The sequence below is a fragment of the Cavia porcellus genome, unplaced genomic scaffold, assembly GCF_034190915.1.
Source record: "Cavia porcellus strain 051 isolate PalLab524CR breed Dunkin Hartley unplaced genomic scaffold, mCavPor4.1 scaffold_9, whole genome shotgun sequence".
Taxonomy (NCBI): Eukaryota; Metazoa; Chordata; class Mammalia; order Rodentia; family Caviidae; genus Cavia; species Cavia porcellus.
In genome coordinates this window covers 23,079,635-23,098,623 of record NW_026947492.1, presented here as the reverse complement: position 1 = coordinate 23,098,623, position 18,989 = coordinate 23,079,635, and the positions used below count along the sequence as shown (strand labels likewise).

The 18,989-nt window shown below is 36.7% G+C and overlaps 1 protein-coding gene across 5 annotated transcripts in view; it reads left to right on the top strand.

Annotated features, from left to right (window-relative positions):
• The window catches only part of Arhgap32 (Rho GTPase activating protein 32), a 291,311-nt gene that overhangs the window by 122,528 nt on the left and 149,794 nt on the right, over positions 1-18,989 (top strand). For all 5 annotated transcript variants that reach the window (XM_063256063.1, XM_063256064.1, XM_063256065.1 and 2 more), the window contains exon 2: positions 2,092-2,200. In XM_063256063.1, coding sequence (XP_063112133.1) covers positions 2,096-2,200 — 105 coding nt within the window. In that variant the 5' untranslated portion in view covers positions 2,092-2,095. The remainder of the gene's footprint in view (positions 1-2,091; positions 2,201-18,989) is intronic.

The following is an 18,989-nucleotide window of genomic DNA, read 5'->3' as shown; positions in this document are numbered from 1 at the left end:
TTTGCTTAGAAATTTTGTAGCTGCTTTGTTATCAAACTGTAATTTTCTGGTAATATTTTTATCAGGCTTTGTTATGAAAATAGGCCAGGTTTCATTGAATAGGTTGTAAAAAAAATTTTTTTTTAGTACGTAGGAAGACTATATATAAGAGTGTTACTATTTCATTAATGTTTGAAAGAATTCAACAATGAATGCATTTGGGCCTATTTTTTTCTTAGATTTAATTTCTCTCATAACTATAAAATTACAGATTTTTTTTTTGTTTCTTGTTTCAGTTTTGGGATTGTATTTTTTAGTTATATTGATTTCTACTAAATTCTCAAGTACAGTACTTTGAAATAATTTGAAGTACTTTGTTCTTTTATCCTTAGGGTTTTTTTTAAATGTCCATAGGCTTTCCTAGTTATAGCTTCCTTTTCATTCTTTGATTGTATTTTCTTTCTTGATCAGTCTTGTTAGGGATACCTAGTTTTTCAAAGAACTAACCTTTGCCTTTCTTTGTTTTCTGTGTTGTAGACCTACTTTCTACTTTATTGTTTGGTTATTTTAAAATGATTTTTTGTTTGCTCTTTCTTTGGATTAATTTATTATTTTTCTAGCTTCTTGGGATGGAATAACATTGATTTTAACTTGTTTCATTTCCAACAATAAGCATTTAGAATTAAAAATTTGGTCTACTGCTTTAACTGTGTTCCATACATTTTTATCCTTCATATTTCCATTCCGATAAAAATACTTTATAATTTTCATCTATTTTGATATGAATAACTCAAAATTGTGTTTCTTAATTTCTGAATGCTTAGAAAATTTCTAGTTACCTGTTAGTAACTGATTTTTAATGTAATTTGGTAGTAGTTGTCATAAGCAGAAGTCAAAGATGTATTGTAGCCATTTTAGCATCTTTTTGATAGTTCTGAAAGTCCATTAAAATGTGAGTCTTTCTCTTTGGACTTTTTTCTATTTTTTTAAAATAGAGCATATTTCATAATTTTTATTGGATACCAGATAATGTAGATGAAAATTTTTCAGTCTGGAGAATTTTTTTCCCTCTACTGAGGGTTAATGTTTCCCTGGCACTTTTGGTTCTATCAGGATGGGGTTGGAGGCTTCCTTAGAGTTTGTCTGCTGCTGTTTTGTCTTATTCTGAAGATGTCACTCCTCTGAGAGCTCAGGGTTTGGTCAATGCTCCTCCGGCTTGGTAGTCCTGCTTTGCCAACCCATCTCCTTAGTTGCATTGCTGGGTTGTCTACTTGACTTGTAGGTGGCATTTTATTTATTTTATTTTAATGAATTTTGCATCTTGGGCTGTGTACTTGTGATGATACTTGTTAATAATTTGAGGGGCATTTCCATGAAGACCTTCAGGTTTTTTCTCTATAGGCTTTTTTGGAAAACATTTTTTGTATGAAGATCATTTGATTCGATAACCTGAGCCTACAACTTCTACCTCCTCAGTTCTTTAAGGTTATAGTATTATCCTTGGGCATTATTTTTTCTTGATTTGGAAGAACCTTTTATATAAGAGAGACTAAATATGAGAGTCACCTCACTGGCTTTCCTCCTCTCAGAGGTTGTGGTACTGGCAGTGCCTCTTCTATTGGTTATTTTCTTGGACCTTCAGACACGAAATTTTATGTTTTGTGCAATAGTAGTAGTTCTTTCCTTGAGTGGCCTAGTTGGATGCAATCTGCTTCATAGTTTGGAACCAGAAATACACATTGCTTTATCCTGCAGTTTTACTAATAATGCTTATCATAGTTGCATAGGTATTGATGTAAAAATTACTGTTACAGATCTTTTTCAAGGTTCGAATTGTGCCAAAAAGATAAAATCATTTTTTATATGATTACTACCGTAAAAGTTAACTAGTTTTAAACCTTACTTTTGTGTTCTGTAGTAAAAGCAGTATTTAGCACATCAGAAAAGATTTCTCAAAACCAGACTGGAAATAAAAGATCAGTGCTTAGCCTCTTGAGTTCTTTTAACTGAACTTAAAATCAAACATTTTTTTCTGCTCTTTGTATTGTGTTCATTGGAAAATTTTATAGAAATGGAAATTCTTATCAGAATCTCTCATGTTTTTATCTCTAGGAAGATGAAGTCCTCAATGCATTCTGAAGAGGATGATTTTGTTCCAGAACTACATAGAAATGTTCACCCCCGAGAGCGGCCTGATTGGGAAGAAACACTTAGTGCGATGGTAAATCAGTTTTATTCATATTTATGTATGTATATGGTACATATGGATGTAAACTGAACTGAAGAATCATTACAGGAGAAAGTACAGTGTTTTTGGTTGCTTTATTCATTTATTCAGGAAATATTTATTGAGCAAGGTGGCAGGTAACTGTCTTCTCTCAGTGTAAGAGGATAGTCACTGTTACCAGGGCAGCCACTGATGGCCTCTGTGAGAAGGTGAGAGTTGAGTGAAGACCTGAAGCATATGAGGGAGCAGGTAGTGTGTGAATCAGTTTGTAAATAAGATTTAAATTGAACAGGGAGGGAGCAGGTAGTAGGAGCATATCATGTCAGGTAATGGAAGAACCAATTAAAGACTGTGGCATAGATGAAAAAGGAAGCTTGGAGAAACACAAATAGACAATGTGGCTGAAATTAAGAGAGGTGGAGGAATGTCAGGAGACAAGGTCACAGAAGTGGTTTGGGTGGGTGGAGGTCAATCCTCAGTTTCTTATAGTCCACTGATAGTGACTTTGGTTTTTTATGTCGAGGGGATGGAAACCATTAGAGGATTTCTGGCTAGGGAGTACCATGATCTCTCTTGACATTTTAATGAAAACCTTCGGTTTCTGTAAGTAGAGGGAGGCTAAAGAAAGTAGGAGGCCATTCTGCTAGACTAAGTGAACAGTGGTGGTAACTTGGACTAAAATGCTGGCACCTATGGTGAAATTTGGTTTAGATTCTGGATACAGTTTTACAGATAAAGCCAGTTGATTTTGCTGATAAATGTGAGCAAAGAGCATGAGAAAAAGAGATGCCAAGGATGACTTCAAGTTTCCTGGAATGTTCACCCTGAAGACTGGAATATATATTTACTGACTTGTTGGAAAAATAATTTTTGTTGAAGGACAGATTGAAAAATGAACAGTTGAGTTTTCTACAAGATATGTTTGAAACTCATTTATTAAATCTTCTTGTAATTTAGATCTACTAATAAGAACAATGAAATTATTTTTTGTGGGAGATATCGTTTAACTTAATTGCTGGGCGAGATGGTGCATGTCTGTAATCCCAGCACTCGGGAGACTGAGGCGGGACGATCGTTCTGAGTTCGAGACCATCCTGTGCTACAAAGTGAGTTTAAGGCCAGCCTTACCTATATATGAGACTCTGTCTCAAAAAAACCAACAAACAACGACAAAAAACATATACACAAAACCAAAAAGCCAAAAACATTTAGCTTAATTGTGGTTCAAATCATCAGAATTTAATATAGAATTAATAATAATATAGAATAGTATTCCTATCATCAGAATTTAATAAAATGTTCATGTGTCATTGCTGACCCATGAGATTGTACATACTTTATCTTCGAAAATACCTTTTCATTCAGACAGGTTCTACAAATACCCGTATCAGTTTGTAAATAAGATTTAAATTGAGCATATTCATCACTTGGCATGTAGAGAGTTACTTTTTTTTTTGCATTTTTTTTTAACCTCTTAGCATTTCATTGTATTACAGATTTACAGCTTTTAATTGAAACTCCTCAGTTGCACAGTGAAAGGATGTTCAAAATGTGGGAATTCATTTTGCACTGGACAGTATGGTTTGGAACACCTCTACTAGGCCTATAGTTTGAACTTGGAAAACATAGTCAGTACAAATTTGTGTGGCAACAAAATTCTCACTTCTCCTTTTAATGTTTGGTTCCTTAGGAAGTACTTGGGATTTTAAGAATGCTAGTTATTATTCCAGTGACATTATCACAGTGTTTCTTACATACGGTTTTGTTTCTTTGGTTCTGGGGATCGAACTCATGACTGCACACTTGCAAGGCAGGCACTTATGCTGCTGAGCTAAATCCCCAGCCATACATATGCTATTTTGTCTTGTAATTTTAAGTTAAATTCATTAATCATTAAAGCTGCATTAAAAACTAGTTATCAAAGCAATTTAGTGTTTTGTTGTAGAAGTAGAAAATATGTCCAGCCCAGCCCTTGTCTGCTTTACACATATTTTTTCCAAAATGACTTACGATTTGGTTTAGTAGATTCTACATCAAGTTATACTGAATTAATGTTTAGCCAAGTTACTTGTTAATATTATTTCCTGTATATTGTCTCATGCATAATGTTCTCAGGGGCTAATTCTTCAGCCACTTCTAATTCTGCATTAACTCCTCAATAGCATCTGAGCATATGTACGTTTGCTGACTTAAAAAGAGTTGAGTCATGAAGGACAACCACTTGAAATCATTGCATGCATAGGCGTCTGTGAGCCCTCACTGCAAATCAAATGCAAGGCCTTGCATGTGTTGTCAGGTGCTCTACCACTTATCCGTGTCCTCAGGCATTCGCTTTGTGTTTTTAGTTGCTGTAGATGTTGCTGCATGTCTTTAATTTTTCAAGCAAAGGTTTTCACCAAGATACACATGATAGACTTAGGCCAGGTTATTTCTTCTGGACACATTTCTTTGGCTGCTGCAGTCAAATATAATTTAATTGACTTACCATTAGTAAATGACTTTCCTTCCTTGGCAAACAAAAGAGCTACTTAGAAATTTAGTTAGATTGCAATCTTGTTATTATTTTGTATTCTTCATGGTGATACACTCTGAGAATTCCTGAATTTCTTAGAGTGTTGCTTTCCTGTGAGTTGAGACTACTTTGATGAGTGCATAGTTTGGTAATGTTGATATATAAACTATTCTGTTATTACTGTTTTAGTGTCAGTGCATCATAAACATAATATTTTGCCATCTAATTTATGATAGTTGACATTGTTCGGTTCCATAAAGGCACAGCATTAATTCTTACTTTTTGTTTTTACATGATACATATACATTGGGCACGCTTTTTTTTTCTTTCCTTTCTTTCATCTTTTTTTTTTTTTACTGGGATGGAACCCAGGACCTTGTACTTGTTAGGCAAATACTCTACTATTGAGCTACATCCCCAGTCCATGCACTGGTAATTTTTAAAAACAAATGTGGCATAGCAATATACATGGGAATTGGAATGCTGTTGAGTTATGGTGCTGTCATCGATGGTGTGCCAAGCAGCAGTATGAGCTGATGAGAGTCTGTTTTGCACCTCCAGCTGGGCCCCATGAAAGTACATTATGAGCGTCAGTGGATTAGTGAGTGTAGTGTCCCTATGGTCCAGTACTGTCCAAGAGTCTGTTAAACAGGTTGACTGTTAACCAATCATACAAAATTGAAATCTATTTTTTAAAAAAATACAGTGATAAAATGTTTCTAAATTATGAAAAGTAAGTTCATTTGCAGTTATTCAACATTAATGTAATTTACTAATTACGTTAATGTCTTTGAAATAGTAAGATACAAAAATGTGAAAATGTCAAATTCTTTCACCACTTGTGAATATTTGAGTTGAAATCATTTTGATCATCGTGTCTCTGTTTCTCCATTTCAGTGGCATCACATTATTACATTACATTACATTTGTCATCACATCATTACATTAACATTTGTGCATTTATTTTATTTTCAGTATTGGAAATGATATAATATAACTAAACTACACAATGTATGTACCCATTGGTATTTGTAAAAAGTCAGTATGGTGGCACATGTGGAATTGAAATGCTGCTGAATTATGGTTTAATACTGCAGTTGATAGCATGCTGAGCCATGTGTGAACTGATGAGAGTGCCATTTTATTTTTCTCAGATAGATGCTTGCTCATCTCAGCTTCTCTTGTAGAAGTAGTTCTTCATTTAGTTTCCTTTTTGTCACTAACATTGATATATGGTCAGATACTAGCAGATCATACTGGAGAAAAAATTATTGTTTTTTAAAATTTTATTTAAAGAGAAAAAAAAACTAGCAAAACAGAAAAAAGGGTATTTGTTACAAGTAAGATAGTTTCAGTGTAATTTATCTTAAAAGCTGAAGTCTCTCCTCACTTGATCATTTTGTTCCAGTCACCTTTACTTTTTTAGGACTGCTCATGTAGGCCAGCATTTTCCCGCCCCAGGGCCTGGGATATGTGTTCTTTTGCCTACTGTGTGCTGTTGCCAGGCTGTTAGTTGTAATAATCATACTAACGGTACATGCTAATAATTTTTCCCAAACTGTCTTTTGCTTTTTGAGATAGAATCTTTTTGTAGTTCATCCTGGCTTTCAGTTGACTATAATAGCCCATGTTGGCCTCAAACTCATAGTAATCTTCCTGTCTCAGCCTCCCTAGTATAGGGATTTCAGGAGTGGGGAAGCCACTACACCTAGCTTTCCAGTTTGCCTTAAACATTGTTTCTGGATAATTTTTCCATGTTCTTACTGGTTTCTCTGAAGAGACATTTTCTACAGGAAATGAACCCTAAGGCAGCTCTTTTAGTGCAAAAAAGGTTATTTTATAATCAGTGTCAGAAGTCATGTTTGCTTGTTTGTTCTTATGCTCTTACCTTTTAAAAAAATCTTTTGTTTATTGTGCTGTGGATTGAGCTCAGGATTCTGAGTGTACTAAGCAAGCAGAGCTGTGTCCTCAGCCCTTTAGACATTTTATATTGAGACAAGGTCTTGGCCAGGCTTCTCAGACTGGCTTTGAATTTGTTATCCTCCTACCTCAGCCTCCAGAATAACTGGAATAGTGGGTGTGTGTTACCACACCCAACTTGGTCACACTCTGTTGTTCATAGTCAAAATACAGAAATTAATAGAAATAACTTTATAGTTTATTTGTGCACTTTGTGGGTTATCTGATTCTCAGCCACATGCTCTGACCCCTGTTTCTGGTTTTTAGCTCTTCACATTGGAGAGGCTCCCCTGCCCATTAAAAGGGGTGTTCCTGAGCCAGGGTATAGTGTCCAGAGGTTAACGCATTAGGATAACATCCCCTGTACCACAATTTTTAGCACACATGGAATTTTTATTTATTTGAAGAATTTGTTAGTAATATTACTACCCTTGTTGTAAAAAATGAGGCAAGTCAGTAATGTTGACAAGAATTATAAGAGAGAAGTGTAGGCAGCATTCCGAGAGAACCATTTAGAAAATATATGTGTATCTGAAGTGAGTATTGCTGTTTCATGGAGACTTCTGAAGTCATGTTACGCAAACTTACAAAGATGATTTTTTTCCTTAGTACTCTATGGTGATGATTTTTCTAGGGAACTGAAAAATTGGAAGGTGCCATTTAAATTAGTAAAGAAAATTATTATGTCTTCTGTTCAGCATTAAGTCTATTTTGTTGTATCAAAATCCTTTTGAATATATTCAGACAGATAACTTTCTAAGTTGAATTTCTTTGTGATGTCCTTATTCTTTAAGGAACATTTAGTGGTAGTATTATTCACTATGATATGTTCTTTTATGTAGTATTGAGACAATTATTACTAGTTTTTTCCATTACTTGCCGTTTTGTAAGAAAGTAGACAACATTTTTAAACCAATTTTTATTTAAAAGCTTCTATAAATGTAAATGTATGTCATTTCAGATTCCTTGTATGTGTTTACTGTGATTAAGCTGTACTTGGGTATGAAAACCGGCAGTCTTATATTACCACCCGTTTACTGTGTCTTAAAAGTTTAAGGGATCAAAGAGTTACAGAGAAATATTACTTATTTAGGTTTATTTCATCTTTTTATTTTACTGCTGGGCTCAGATTTAAGGCCTTGAGCAAGCTAACTAAGTCCTCTCTCTAAACTATTATCTCTAGTCCCTAAATTTTCCTTATTATCAAGAAATATTATTTATTGTTAGTCTAAAGATGCTGTAGCCTCTGTAATTTGCTGTATAGAAGTAATAAGCATAGCACAGTAAAATATGAATCCATTAAAGAAAATAAAAGTAAAAGGTGGTAAAAAGTCATGATTTTTTTCCTCTGACTTATCAGATGCTTTGTGCCAAACTCACAAGTGAAGAACACCTTGATTCTGATTCCTTTCTTTATGCATAGTGCAATAAAGTTTTTTTGTTCCTAGAAGAAAAAGGCATCTCGGGGCCACTTGGGCAGTAGTATATATTAGACCCATGCATTTATATGTCATTTGTAAATGCTTGTTTTGTGATCTTATTGTTGATTTTTTAATGAAAATTTCCATGTTTATTGTTAACTGCCTTCTCATTTTGATTAGTTGTTTCTCTCCTTGACAGTATGGATTAAAAATCTCATTTATTCAGTTGATCATGAGAGAGAGCGTGAGAGAGAGGAGAGAGAGAGGAAGGGAGGGAGGGAGAACAGAGAAATGGAGAGAGGCAAGAGAATGTGTTTGCATGTTACTTGGGTATTATGCCTTCTTAAATTATGAGGGCATTGTATATAAACCTGTATTATGTATGTATCTTCATGGTTTAGTAATGGATGCAGTGGGTTAGGAATTGGGATTTTTTTTGCTCTCTTGCTGTTTGTTTTCTGCTGCAGAAAGCAGATCCCTGCAAAAGCTGCTTCTGACTGCTTGCCACAGATTTCTGGTGATGTTTGGCAAATAGGAGAGCTGTTGGAAGATTGGAGGGCAGGCAGGAGGAAGGGAGGAGCCAGGGCATCTTTCCTCCTCTTTTCTGCTTTGAGAGGTGTTCTCACTGTTGCTCTGTCTTCCACAGATAACTCATATTTTGGCCCAGAAACTATCAAGGAAGTTCCACTATTGTGACATGAGTAAATGGCATCTGAGTAGCATTTATTCTTTTTTTTTCCTAAACTGACTATAAATATGAATATGTAGTTTTACACATTGGAGTTTATAGATTAATCTCATTTATTTATGGTACATTGCTATGCATTTATAAATGGTAATACAGAAAGAATATGGAATCTAGCTAGTTTGCTTTCTCTTTTCTTTTTGCCTCCTCCTTTTCTCTGTCTCTCTCTCTCTCTCTTTAGTTCCCCTTCTTTGTATGAACAAACGTGCTTATATGAAAAAGTGAAACACATCTAAAATCCCATTTTCTATAAGATCAGATTATTTTGGTGTATTTCCTTTGAGACTTTACAGTACAAAGTTTTAAATGTAGTATTCATTTAAGTACATTTTTCTGATATACATTTCTCCAGATTGTTAGTTTCAAGTAGTGTTATTTTGTTGATGTCTACTCTTTCCCGTTATGTCTGGGAATATGACTTTTTGATAATCCAACCTTATATATCCTTGCTTTGCCATTTAACATAAACATTCTGCCTTATAATTAAGGTTCTGCACTGAGAAAAGACCATGTATTTTGCCTTGCACATTGCGGGAGGCCTCTTGTAAAGGACTTGGGTTCACCAAAAGGAAGAGCTCTGTGGAGAAGACTGGCTGGTCGACATAGTCTAGAAACACCTTGGAAGGGTGAATAAAAAAGACTGCCAAGGAGAAGAAAGGAAATTCTGCCTTCTTCCCTTTAAGGGAAAAAGTGGTGGTGTGGAGAACTGCAAAATGGAATCAAGAGCAGGCTGTGCGGGCAGGGGAAAGGTGGCTGTCACACTGCATCAGGTGTGGATGCTTTCCACCAGTTAATCCATGTCACCTACACAATTTGCAGTTTTTCCCAGGGTTTGCCTTTAGATGAGTAACTTTCTCTTGTGAGGCAGCTTTAGCAGGCGGTTTGAAAGAGGACTGGAGTTAGTGCATTCAGTGGAATGCTAGGAGAATTTTTGAGTCTTGTCATCGTAGTCCTAGAGATTTTTACTGTCTGTGAGATGAAGGAGCTTGTAAATCCAGCAGTCTCTTAGGAATCCCCAGGGGCTTAGGTGCCCATCTTTTTAGTTTTGTTTTCTAAAGCTGTGTAAGAACTTATCACAAACTTAGAAGCTGAAAATAATTATTAACTGTCTTGTAGTTCTGTAGTTTGGGTAAGCTGAACTGGGTTCTCTAAGGTGTCACCTGTGCTGGGTTCCCATCTGGAGAGTCTGGAAGAATCTCCTCTATCTCATTCAGTGGAATGTAGTTCCCTGTGATTGCAGGTCTGAGGTTCCTATGTTCTTGCTGGCTCTCGGTAGGGGGCCTTTTGCCACTCCTAGAAGTGACAGTCTTCAAGGCAGCAGCATCTGTGGAGACTCTGCTTTTGAAGTGCTTGTATGATTAGATTAGGCCAACCAGAATAGAAGCCTAGTTTAAAATGGACTCACCTGGGATTCCAGTTCCACCTGCAGATCCATTTCACAATGATACTTAGGTTGGCTGAATAATCAGGGATTGGGAAGGGAATACCCTAGAATTTCACTTATCACAGTGTTGTGTGTTTTTTCTGGTTTTTATGTTCATATTTACCATATGTGTTAATATTAGTATAGTATTAGGTATCAGAGATATTCCAGAAATTTTAAATCCACTAATATTCCATAAAACTGATTGCCAGAGATATTTATATTTTTAATGGTGTTAAATGAAAACACTAATACATTTAATGATTATATAACATCAAATAAAATAGGATGTATTATTGCTATTTCTTTAATAGGACTCTTGAATTTGTTTTGTATTTTTCACTTTAATGACTATCTTTATAATAAATTTACATTTTTTGTACTATTGTCTTGCAGAGGATTTCCCAGAATGTGGAGATTCCCCAAATTACTTGCCAAATAATTTGATTAATTTGTATTCTAAACAGTTATATTTACCTTAGTGTCTGTTGTGTTGTATTTTTTCAGTCTGTTTAGTCTTTTTTTTTTGATATGGAAAATCTTTCTAGTTTCATTGTTCTAATTTTATTGTTCAATTTCATTATCTATATTTTTTATATATATTAGATGTAGTAGGTTTCATGATGAACTTCATTTTGATTCAAATGTTGTGGTTAGCACTGCAGTTGCTATTTCTTGCTTGGTCTCAGTGATACAGGGGAAATGATATAACTCCTAACCTGCTAGATGTCAGATATGCTGAGTCATGTTTCCCACAGTCGAAGAATGAATTCTAAGAAACAACAGAGTTGAAGAGCAGGAGAAATTTATTGAGAGAGACAGCTCCTGAGAGACAGGAGGCACCTGAAAGTGGGTTGCCAATGAGCCCACTTCCCAAAGGAAGTTTTATAGAGCAAAATCATGAAGTGGGTATCATTTGGAATAAAAATTGTAATCAGTCAGTAAAATTACAGGTATAGTTGCTTAGGTAATGTTGGTCCAATGGGGGAGTAGATCACATAGCAAGTGTAATGTGGAAAGAATAAGGACCTTTCAAGGAAGGGATGGATTGGGAGGTCCTGGTCACCCACCTGGGTGACTGATGTCTACCTAGACTTTATTGGACCAAGTGATACAAATTATAGCATAATCTTCAATTTATCACTTATCCCTCGAGAAGGCATGACTTTATCTTGAGGCATGGTATTGTCTTCTGAACAGACTCCTTTGAAGGCCTGGCACTGTCTGACTGCCTGGAATAGTTTTTCCTAATTTACCTATCTGTCCTGTCAGTTTCCTGCTTACACTGAATGGCTGAAATCAGATTTCTTTTAGTTCTTAATTATATATTAAATACCTCTGCATACTGTACCACCCCCTACTTAGTAAAAAATATGTACTGCTTGTCAGCATTCTGCTCATGCCTATCAGCATGGAGTTTGTAATATTAAAGAGATAGTCACACATACAGATAATCAAAGGCTATTGTGATGGGACTGATGGTAGGAGTAGCCAGCTTTATGGTTCCAGATCAGGAAACAGTGTTACACTGTTGCCAAATCCCTTTACAGTGACCCAGCCAATATTTGTGTTTTATTTGGATGTAGAATCAGAGAATAGACTAGTTAAAAGTCTTTAAAGACCTGTACCAGTGAAAGAATGGCAGAATATTTCTTTGGAGGGAATAAGGAACAGTAAAACAGGGTAGCATTGGCAATTATTTTCCTTAAGTTTTTCATGTCAATTGTGTATGATTTAACTGGTTCAGATTATAGGAAAACAAATACTTCCCTTGTTATGCAAGCCATATTTTAAAACAACCTTATTGGCTTTTCATTGTAAGGATTTTTCTTGGGGGGGGGTCTTGTATTAAGCTTGTAAACTGTGGGCCTCAGATCTTGTTACATGAATTCTTATAAAACAAAATATACTCTGATTCCCATCCTTATATAACTAAGTTTTGACTGTAAATTCAGAGTTTTAATTTTTATTTTCAATGTACTTCACGTTTATTTTGGTTCTTCTTTATAGTTTACTAAACTTCTTTTGAATTCTATCATTCACAGGGTTTGTATCCCTTTCAATTTTTTTCTTTTTTTAAAATAATATTTTATTTTAAACCAGAAAAAAAACCCTGATAAATCAAGAATCAAAAGAAACCTCCGAAACAAGAAAAAAAGCAAAATGACATCTACAACAACAATAGAAAAAAAACAACAGCTACATAGGTTTTCAGAACAAGATAGGAATTTAACAATGGTTGTGGTACTGCACATAGTTATCTTCAAAATAGTTGCTCAAGTTACCAGACACAGGAATAAAACAAAACTGTAAAATGGAACAAAGCATAGGATTTCAAGAACAGGACAGGAAGAAACCCCTACCACTGCCATAACGCACACTGCCATCCTCCACATAGATGCCCAGACACCAGCACCAGGCCTGCAGAGTCAACCAAACAACATAAGCATCAAGCTGTTCCTGCACCTCAGTTGCTGTCACCTGGTTGCTTACCCCAGGCTGGAGGGGGAGATTCGCTCTTCTGGTTTCCCCACTTGTGCACCGTCTGCTCACAGGACACTTCACAGAACCCCATGGTTCTGCTTCTTGCTGAGTCTCTTCTCCATCCCCATAGTGGAGCCTGGATCATGGAAGGCGTCTTCTAAATTTAGTTATCAGGCCAAGTATTTTTTTCTTTCATAAAAATGTTGAGAAAGCCAGGAATAAAATCTCTATATGATGTACTACCTCTTTGCGTTGCAAATTAACATGCAGCAGTCAACATCCTTCAGTGTTTATAATTAGCTTCCAATTTAACTATATTGATACTGAAATCGTATTTTAAAATCCTACAGGGTATATCACAGAACACTTAATTATATGCTTTGCATATCAGTTCAGTATCCTTTCTTCATCTTGCAGTTCTGTCAGTCTAACTGCCTTATTTAAACACATAGATACAAAAAGATACACAAATAGAAATGATTTTCATATTTATATCTCATACTGAAAATAGTTTTTAGTGTCGTCACAAACTATTTGTTTGCTTTAATCTTTTACTTCTAATAGCTTCCAAATGTTAATACCAGCATTAGTTTCTTTTATCTCTAGGGTATATCCTACAATGGATGTATTACTTTACTTCTTTACTGTCATTTGACAGTTTATTTCTGCACTAATTTTCTATTTCTGCACTAACAATCTATTTCTGCACTAATCCACTAACTTGTATGGTACTGAGTTTTTTTTTTATTTTTAAGGACAGCTTTTATTACCAGTTTAATTTTACAAATACTGAAGACATTTTCATGGCCTAGAAAATCTTGAAAACAAGGCATCCTAAAATAACTTGTCTTCCATTCTTCCCACAGACACATACTAGGTTATGATGTACTTAATGCGGTAATAGATTGGGTTTTCAGTTTTATTTCAGATATTTACATGTATCTGTGTTTAATGCATGAAATTTTCTACTTTTATGCCTTTTTTCTCATTTAATTTTTTCCAGTTTTTAATTGAAGTATACATACAAAGAAGCACAAATCTTACAGATAGCTTGATACATTTTTTTTGTTTTCTTTTCATGTGACCAATACAATGGAACTTTTCCAGAAACTGAGAAAGCTCTCTTGATTGCCTCTCAGCCAATACTTTTCCTACCAAAGATAACCACTGTCCTGATTTAAGATGTTATATAATACCTGTTCTTTGGGTCTAGATTCTGCTGTGTGTAATAGAATCTCATTGTGAGTTTCGTGTTTCAGTGATGGTCATTTATGTCTGGCATCATCTTACTGACTATAGAGATAACTGCTCCAGTGATGTGCTCATTTAAGTCTTGCCTTTTCCTTCTGGTGGATTTTATTTTGTTGACATAGATTTTTAAAGAAATCTGTGTAACCCCGATGTTACATAAGTATTTTTTAGAACAGGTTTGCTTCTATATTTATGTCTATGAACTATTTAAAATAGATTTTTTTGTGATGTGAAGTTGGGGGGTCAGCATTAATTTTTTTATCCATATAGAAATTGTGTTGACCTAGTATATTTGTTAAGACACATGGCACATTTAGGTGTGAGCCTAGTGGATTAATTCACCCTCCTGAGTGTAGCGCCCCCATGATCTAATCACTTTCCAAGAGCTGCGCCTCTAAACTCATGAGCTCTGGGGTGGGGGTGGCTTCTAGCCCTAAACTATAACACTGATATCCTGGTTAGATTCATATTGAAATTTACCTGTTTTTTATAGTGTTTCCTAACATTAGTTCATTTTCAAAGTCAATTCTATATGTAGTCTCTGGCTAAGGTTGCTTCTTTTCTTTCCTTTTCTTTTTTGGAGGGACTAGTTCTTTATTTCAAAAAGATACGTGTCAGTATTCAGTATCAAAACCGTTACACTATGGATCTTTGTCTTAGTTACTTTTCTTGTTGCTGAGATGAAAATACCTGGTACCCGAAAGTTAGAGGAGGAAAGGTTTATTTTGGCTTACAATCTGTAGAGGTTTCAGTTCATGGTGGGCTGACTCAATGGCAGAGGAAAAATAGTCTGGGATGAGGCAGGCAGAAGTCGCAGCAAGCAGCAGCAGCTTTCCCTCCCGGCTTTATAACTAAACAGGCTCCAAACCTTTTGATTGGTTTACCCACATCCAGGGTGGGGCTTCCATTATCCACACTCAGAACTGCGGTAAACCAATTGAGTTATCACACACCCTAATTCCGCATCACACACCCATGATCCAGCCACCTCCTAGAACCTACGAGCGCTTGAGGCTTTGAGAGGGCATCTGGGTGTAAGCCAGTGCAGTTCTCTTTCTCTCAACTGGCCCCAGCAAAAGAGGGTGTATTTTAAGCCAGTAAGCTCTAATGTTCATGTATAACAGACCTCACAGAAACCTTTCCTAAAAATGAGAATTGGGTAGAGAAATAAACTTTGAAAGATCAGCACAGTGCCAGTGTATAGACTGCTGAGAACTCTCTGGCTAGGTACGGTCATCAGGGCACTTTAACTTCAAAGTAGTAAAGTTTCAAAATAATGTGGTTTAAAAATTTTGTATGGAAAATATGAATTTTTGCAGCCCTGACTGCTACAAACGCACAATAAGGTGGCACTTTAAGAGATGGCAGCTTCTGACCTAGAAAAGTATGTTGTGATAAATTTCGTATGGTCAGATCAGTAGCAGAAGCATACTTTGTTTGCAAGGAGGCAGAAGAGCAGTCAAGCAGTCACCTCAACATAAAGGAAGGGAAACGTGGTTTATTTGCTTATCAGTTGGATAGGGATGGGACAGAAATTTGCTCTCTAGGCTGGGGTTGTGGCTCAGTGGAAGAGCTGTTGCCTGACCTGCACGAGGCCCTTCCTGAGTTCAGTCCCCAGCACGGATGGAGGAAAACTAAAAAGTCTCAGAGGTCTCCATTTTAATTTGCTTACTTCTGATGAGGAAAGGTAACAAATGAAAATAAAGTTCTCCAAAATACCTTAAAGCTGAAAACCTAAGTAGCGTGGCTTTGTGTCTGGGCTAATTCCTGGAGTCACTGTTCTGGTTTGGCTGGTCCTGTGTGCTGAGCAGTGAGGTTTCCTGTGAGGTTGTATTTCCCCAGGGTGGCTCTCTGTGAGGTGTGCCCATACTTCTTTTCCTCTTCTGTGGAGAGGGCAGCAGGCATTAGGCTGAAAAGTTACCTTCCATAGCAAGAAAGGAATTGAATTGCTGCTTCACAACTCTGGAATTATTTGAAATGTTTAACATATAATTGCTACAACAAGAAAAATTATTACAGATGGGTATATCAGAACAATCACAACACGCTTTTTTTTTTTTTTTTTTTTTTTTTTTTTTTTTTGTCTTTTTCGTTTTCATCGGTACCAGGGATCGAACTCACGACTGCCTGCTTGAAAGACAGGCGCTTATGCCGCTGAGCTAAATCCCCAGCCTCACAACATGCTTTTAACGAGACCTCACATTGTGCTGATCATCCCTTAAATGTTGCTCCCAAAGGTGCCCAGCTGGAAACTCTGGGTACCAGGGACTGAACTCAAGCAGAGACAGTTCTGTGAAAAATACTATGGGTGAGGGGTTAGGAAGCGTGGCTGGAGAGGGTGTGGACAGAGAAAAGAAAGCAGCTTTCCCATCAAAGATTAGCTGTCAGTTTCAAGGTCAGCCTCAGCAGGCTGGGTCAGGGCCAGAGGGAGGAGCAGTGGCAGTGGACTGGGGAGCACTCCCTCTCCTTCAGGCCAGGAGGGCCCCACATGCTTAGTGTACAGAGCTGCTCCTTGGTGCCTTTCAGCTAATCTCCCAAATCATCAGCTGTGTTCTGCAGTTTGGCTACTGGTGTCAGCAAACTTGGCACAAGGTCCTTTCCTCACCCAGTTCATTACAAAGAAACTTGCTACTTTTTTCTCACACTTGTCTTCTTTTTGGAGTACTTTCCTTCAGCAGTGCTCAGACACTTCAGGTTCTGGCCCATCAATGTAATCTGCTTGTTTGTCTGCCTACAACAGGGCTCTGCCTACTCAATTTGTTCCTCAGTTCATTCCCAGTCTCCTCCCGGAGTCCCCAGCTTCCAAGCCACATCTTCATACTTTCTGTCTGCCTCTTTCACAATGTGGTTAGCTTCTTTAGGTTAGATTTCCTGGAGTTGATTTTCTTCTTTATCTTTTGATTCCTGTTTTCAGAAACCTTTATATTTCTCTGTCATCAGCTGTTTTTTCCACTTTCTCCAGCTTTTGCAGGCTAGGTGCTCCTGAGCACCATCCAGCTCCCCTAAAACCAGCTGGATCAAAGAGGCCACCTCAGCCCCAGCCTGTTCCCAAGCCCACCTTTCTCCCTCCACTGCTACTGTAGAACAACCTAGATCTTGCTCTCTGCCACCTCAGTGATGGTGATCCCAAGCCATGATGCTTCTCTGTTTGGGTTTCCTGTCTCCTGTGCTCCTGAGGTTGTGTTTCTTGGGTTGGAAAGATTGGACCTCTATAAGAGCTCCAGTGTCTTGAACTGTGTATCCTTTTCCCTGATTGGGGCTGTTAGGGTAGGTTTAAGTTTTGGAAAAGAGAAAGAATATCAGGGGCTGTCCCCGCAGTTATCCAGGGGGGCCTGCTCTGTTCAGAAAAGTAGCCACAGGTAAGGTGGCATACCACAGAGGTTGTTCACGTCTGTGCCAGGGTCAGTTTAGAGAAGGGGAGTGGGACTTCTTGGCTATTTTCTCCACACTTAACGGGTAATTCTTTTAGTCTTTTGGCCACAAGTTAGACATCTCTTAAGAGTTTTTCTGACCACAGTGGTTACTCATACCCCAGTACAGCCCATTCTTAGTTCCTTTCCAGGAAGGAAGAGGGGTACTGGGGAAGAAGCACACTGTCACTGTATTGTGCTGTTTTCAGTATTTGACTTTGCTGCTCAAGTTGGCCTGTTCTTGTTTATTGTAGAGTTCTCAAGGTAGTTGCCTGTTTTTTAAAACTTTCTAAAATTTTATTTACTTTTCAATAAATTGATTAAGTATGTATGTGTATGTGCGTGCGTGTGTATTTTTCTTTTTTTAACCAGGGATTGAAACTCATTACCTCATGCTTGCCACTGAGCTAAATCCCTGGCAGTTGCCTGTTTTTATTGCATTTTGTTGTTTATAATTTTCAAGGTTTTAAAAAGAACAAAACAAAACAGAATAAAGCAAATTAGAACAGGGCAACCTAAGTGACACAGAATTTCAAAAGAAGACAACAGGAAATCAACAATGACTACTATAATGTCTCATTTTCTTCAAAATAGCTGTCCATACTTCCATACATAATAAAATCAAACAATCAAAAGAATGAAAGCATTATAACACTTCAAAACAAGATAATAGGAAAGCAACAGTGCTTACCACTTTTACTTTTTAGGCATTTCCTCACTTAATCACTTTCAAAATATTGGTTGTACATTTTGGATCACACTAACTTCTTTAGGTTTTTATGCTAGGGAGATAGTTTGATTGTTCACCCAATATGAGTCCAAAACATTTCACCCATGAGCATGATTTCTAGTTGCATCCAGTTACCTACAAGAGCTTCAAGATTATCCTACTTTATAGCTGGGTAGCTTTCCATTGTATGAAAATACCATATCTTTCTTATCCATTCTGCAGTTGATGGGCAAGTTACCCTTGCTTTTTTTCTGTCTCTTGTTGCATGGAACAATTGTTTTTTCTCCTTTGATTTTCAGTCTAGGAATTTCCTTTCCAGGTAAGTGTGTTTCTTATATATAGTATATTGATGGATCTTGTTTCTTTGTCTATTCTCCCCGTGTTTCTTTTTATTGGTGAATTGAGGTCATCTACTTTAATGGTCACAGCCAGCATACATTGGTTCGTCTTTGCCATGCTATCTTTTTGCAGTTGATCCTCCACTTTCCTCCTTCGTTCAATTGCCTGTCCTGTTTGGTGACTGTTGAGGATTTTCATACTTATTATTAAAGAGATTGGTCTATGATTCTCTCTTTTGGTTGTCTAGTTTTGCAATCAGGGTAATGCTAGCTTTCAGGAATGCCTTTGGGGGTACTCTAAGTTTTTAACTTCATTAAAGAGCCTGAGGAGTACTGGTATAGATCTCCCCTGAAAGTTTTGTGAAATTCAGCAGTGAATCCATCCGAACCTGGGCTTTTACGTAATTGGTAAGTTTCTTTTTCTTTTTTTTTTTTTTATTGCTGCTTCAATTTCATTTTTATTGGATTATTCAGAATTTTAGTCTTATTGGTTTAGTCTTGGTAGTTCAA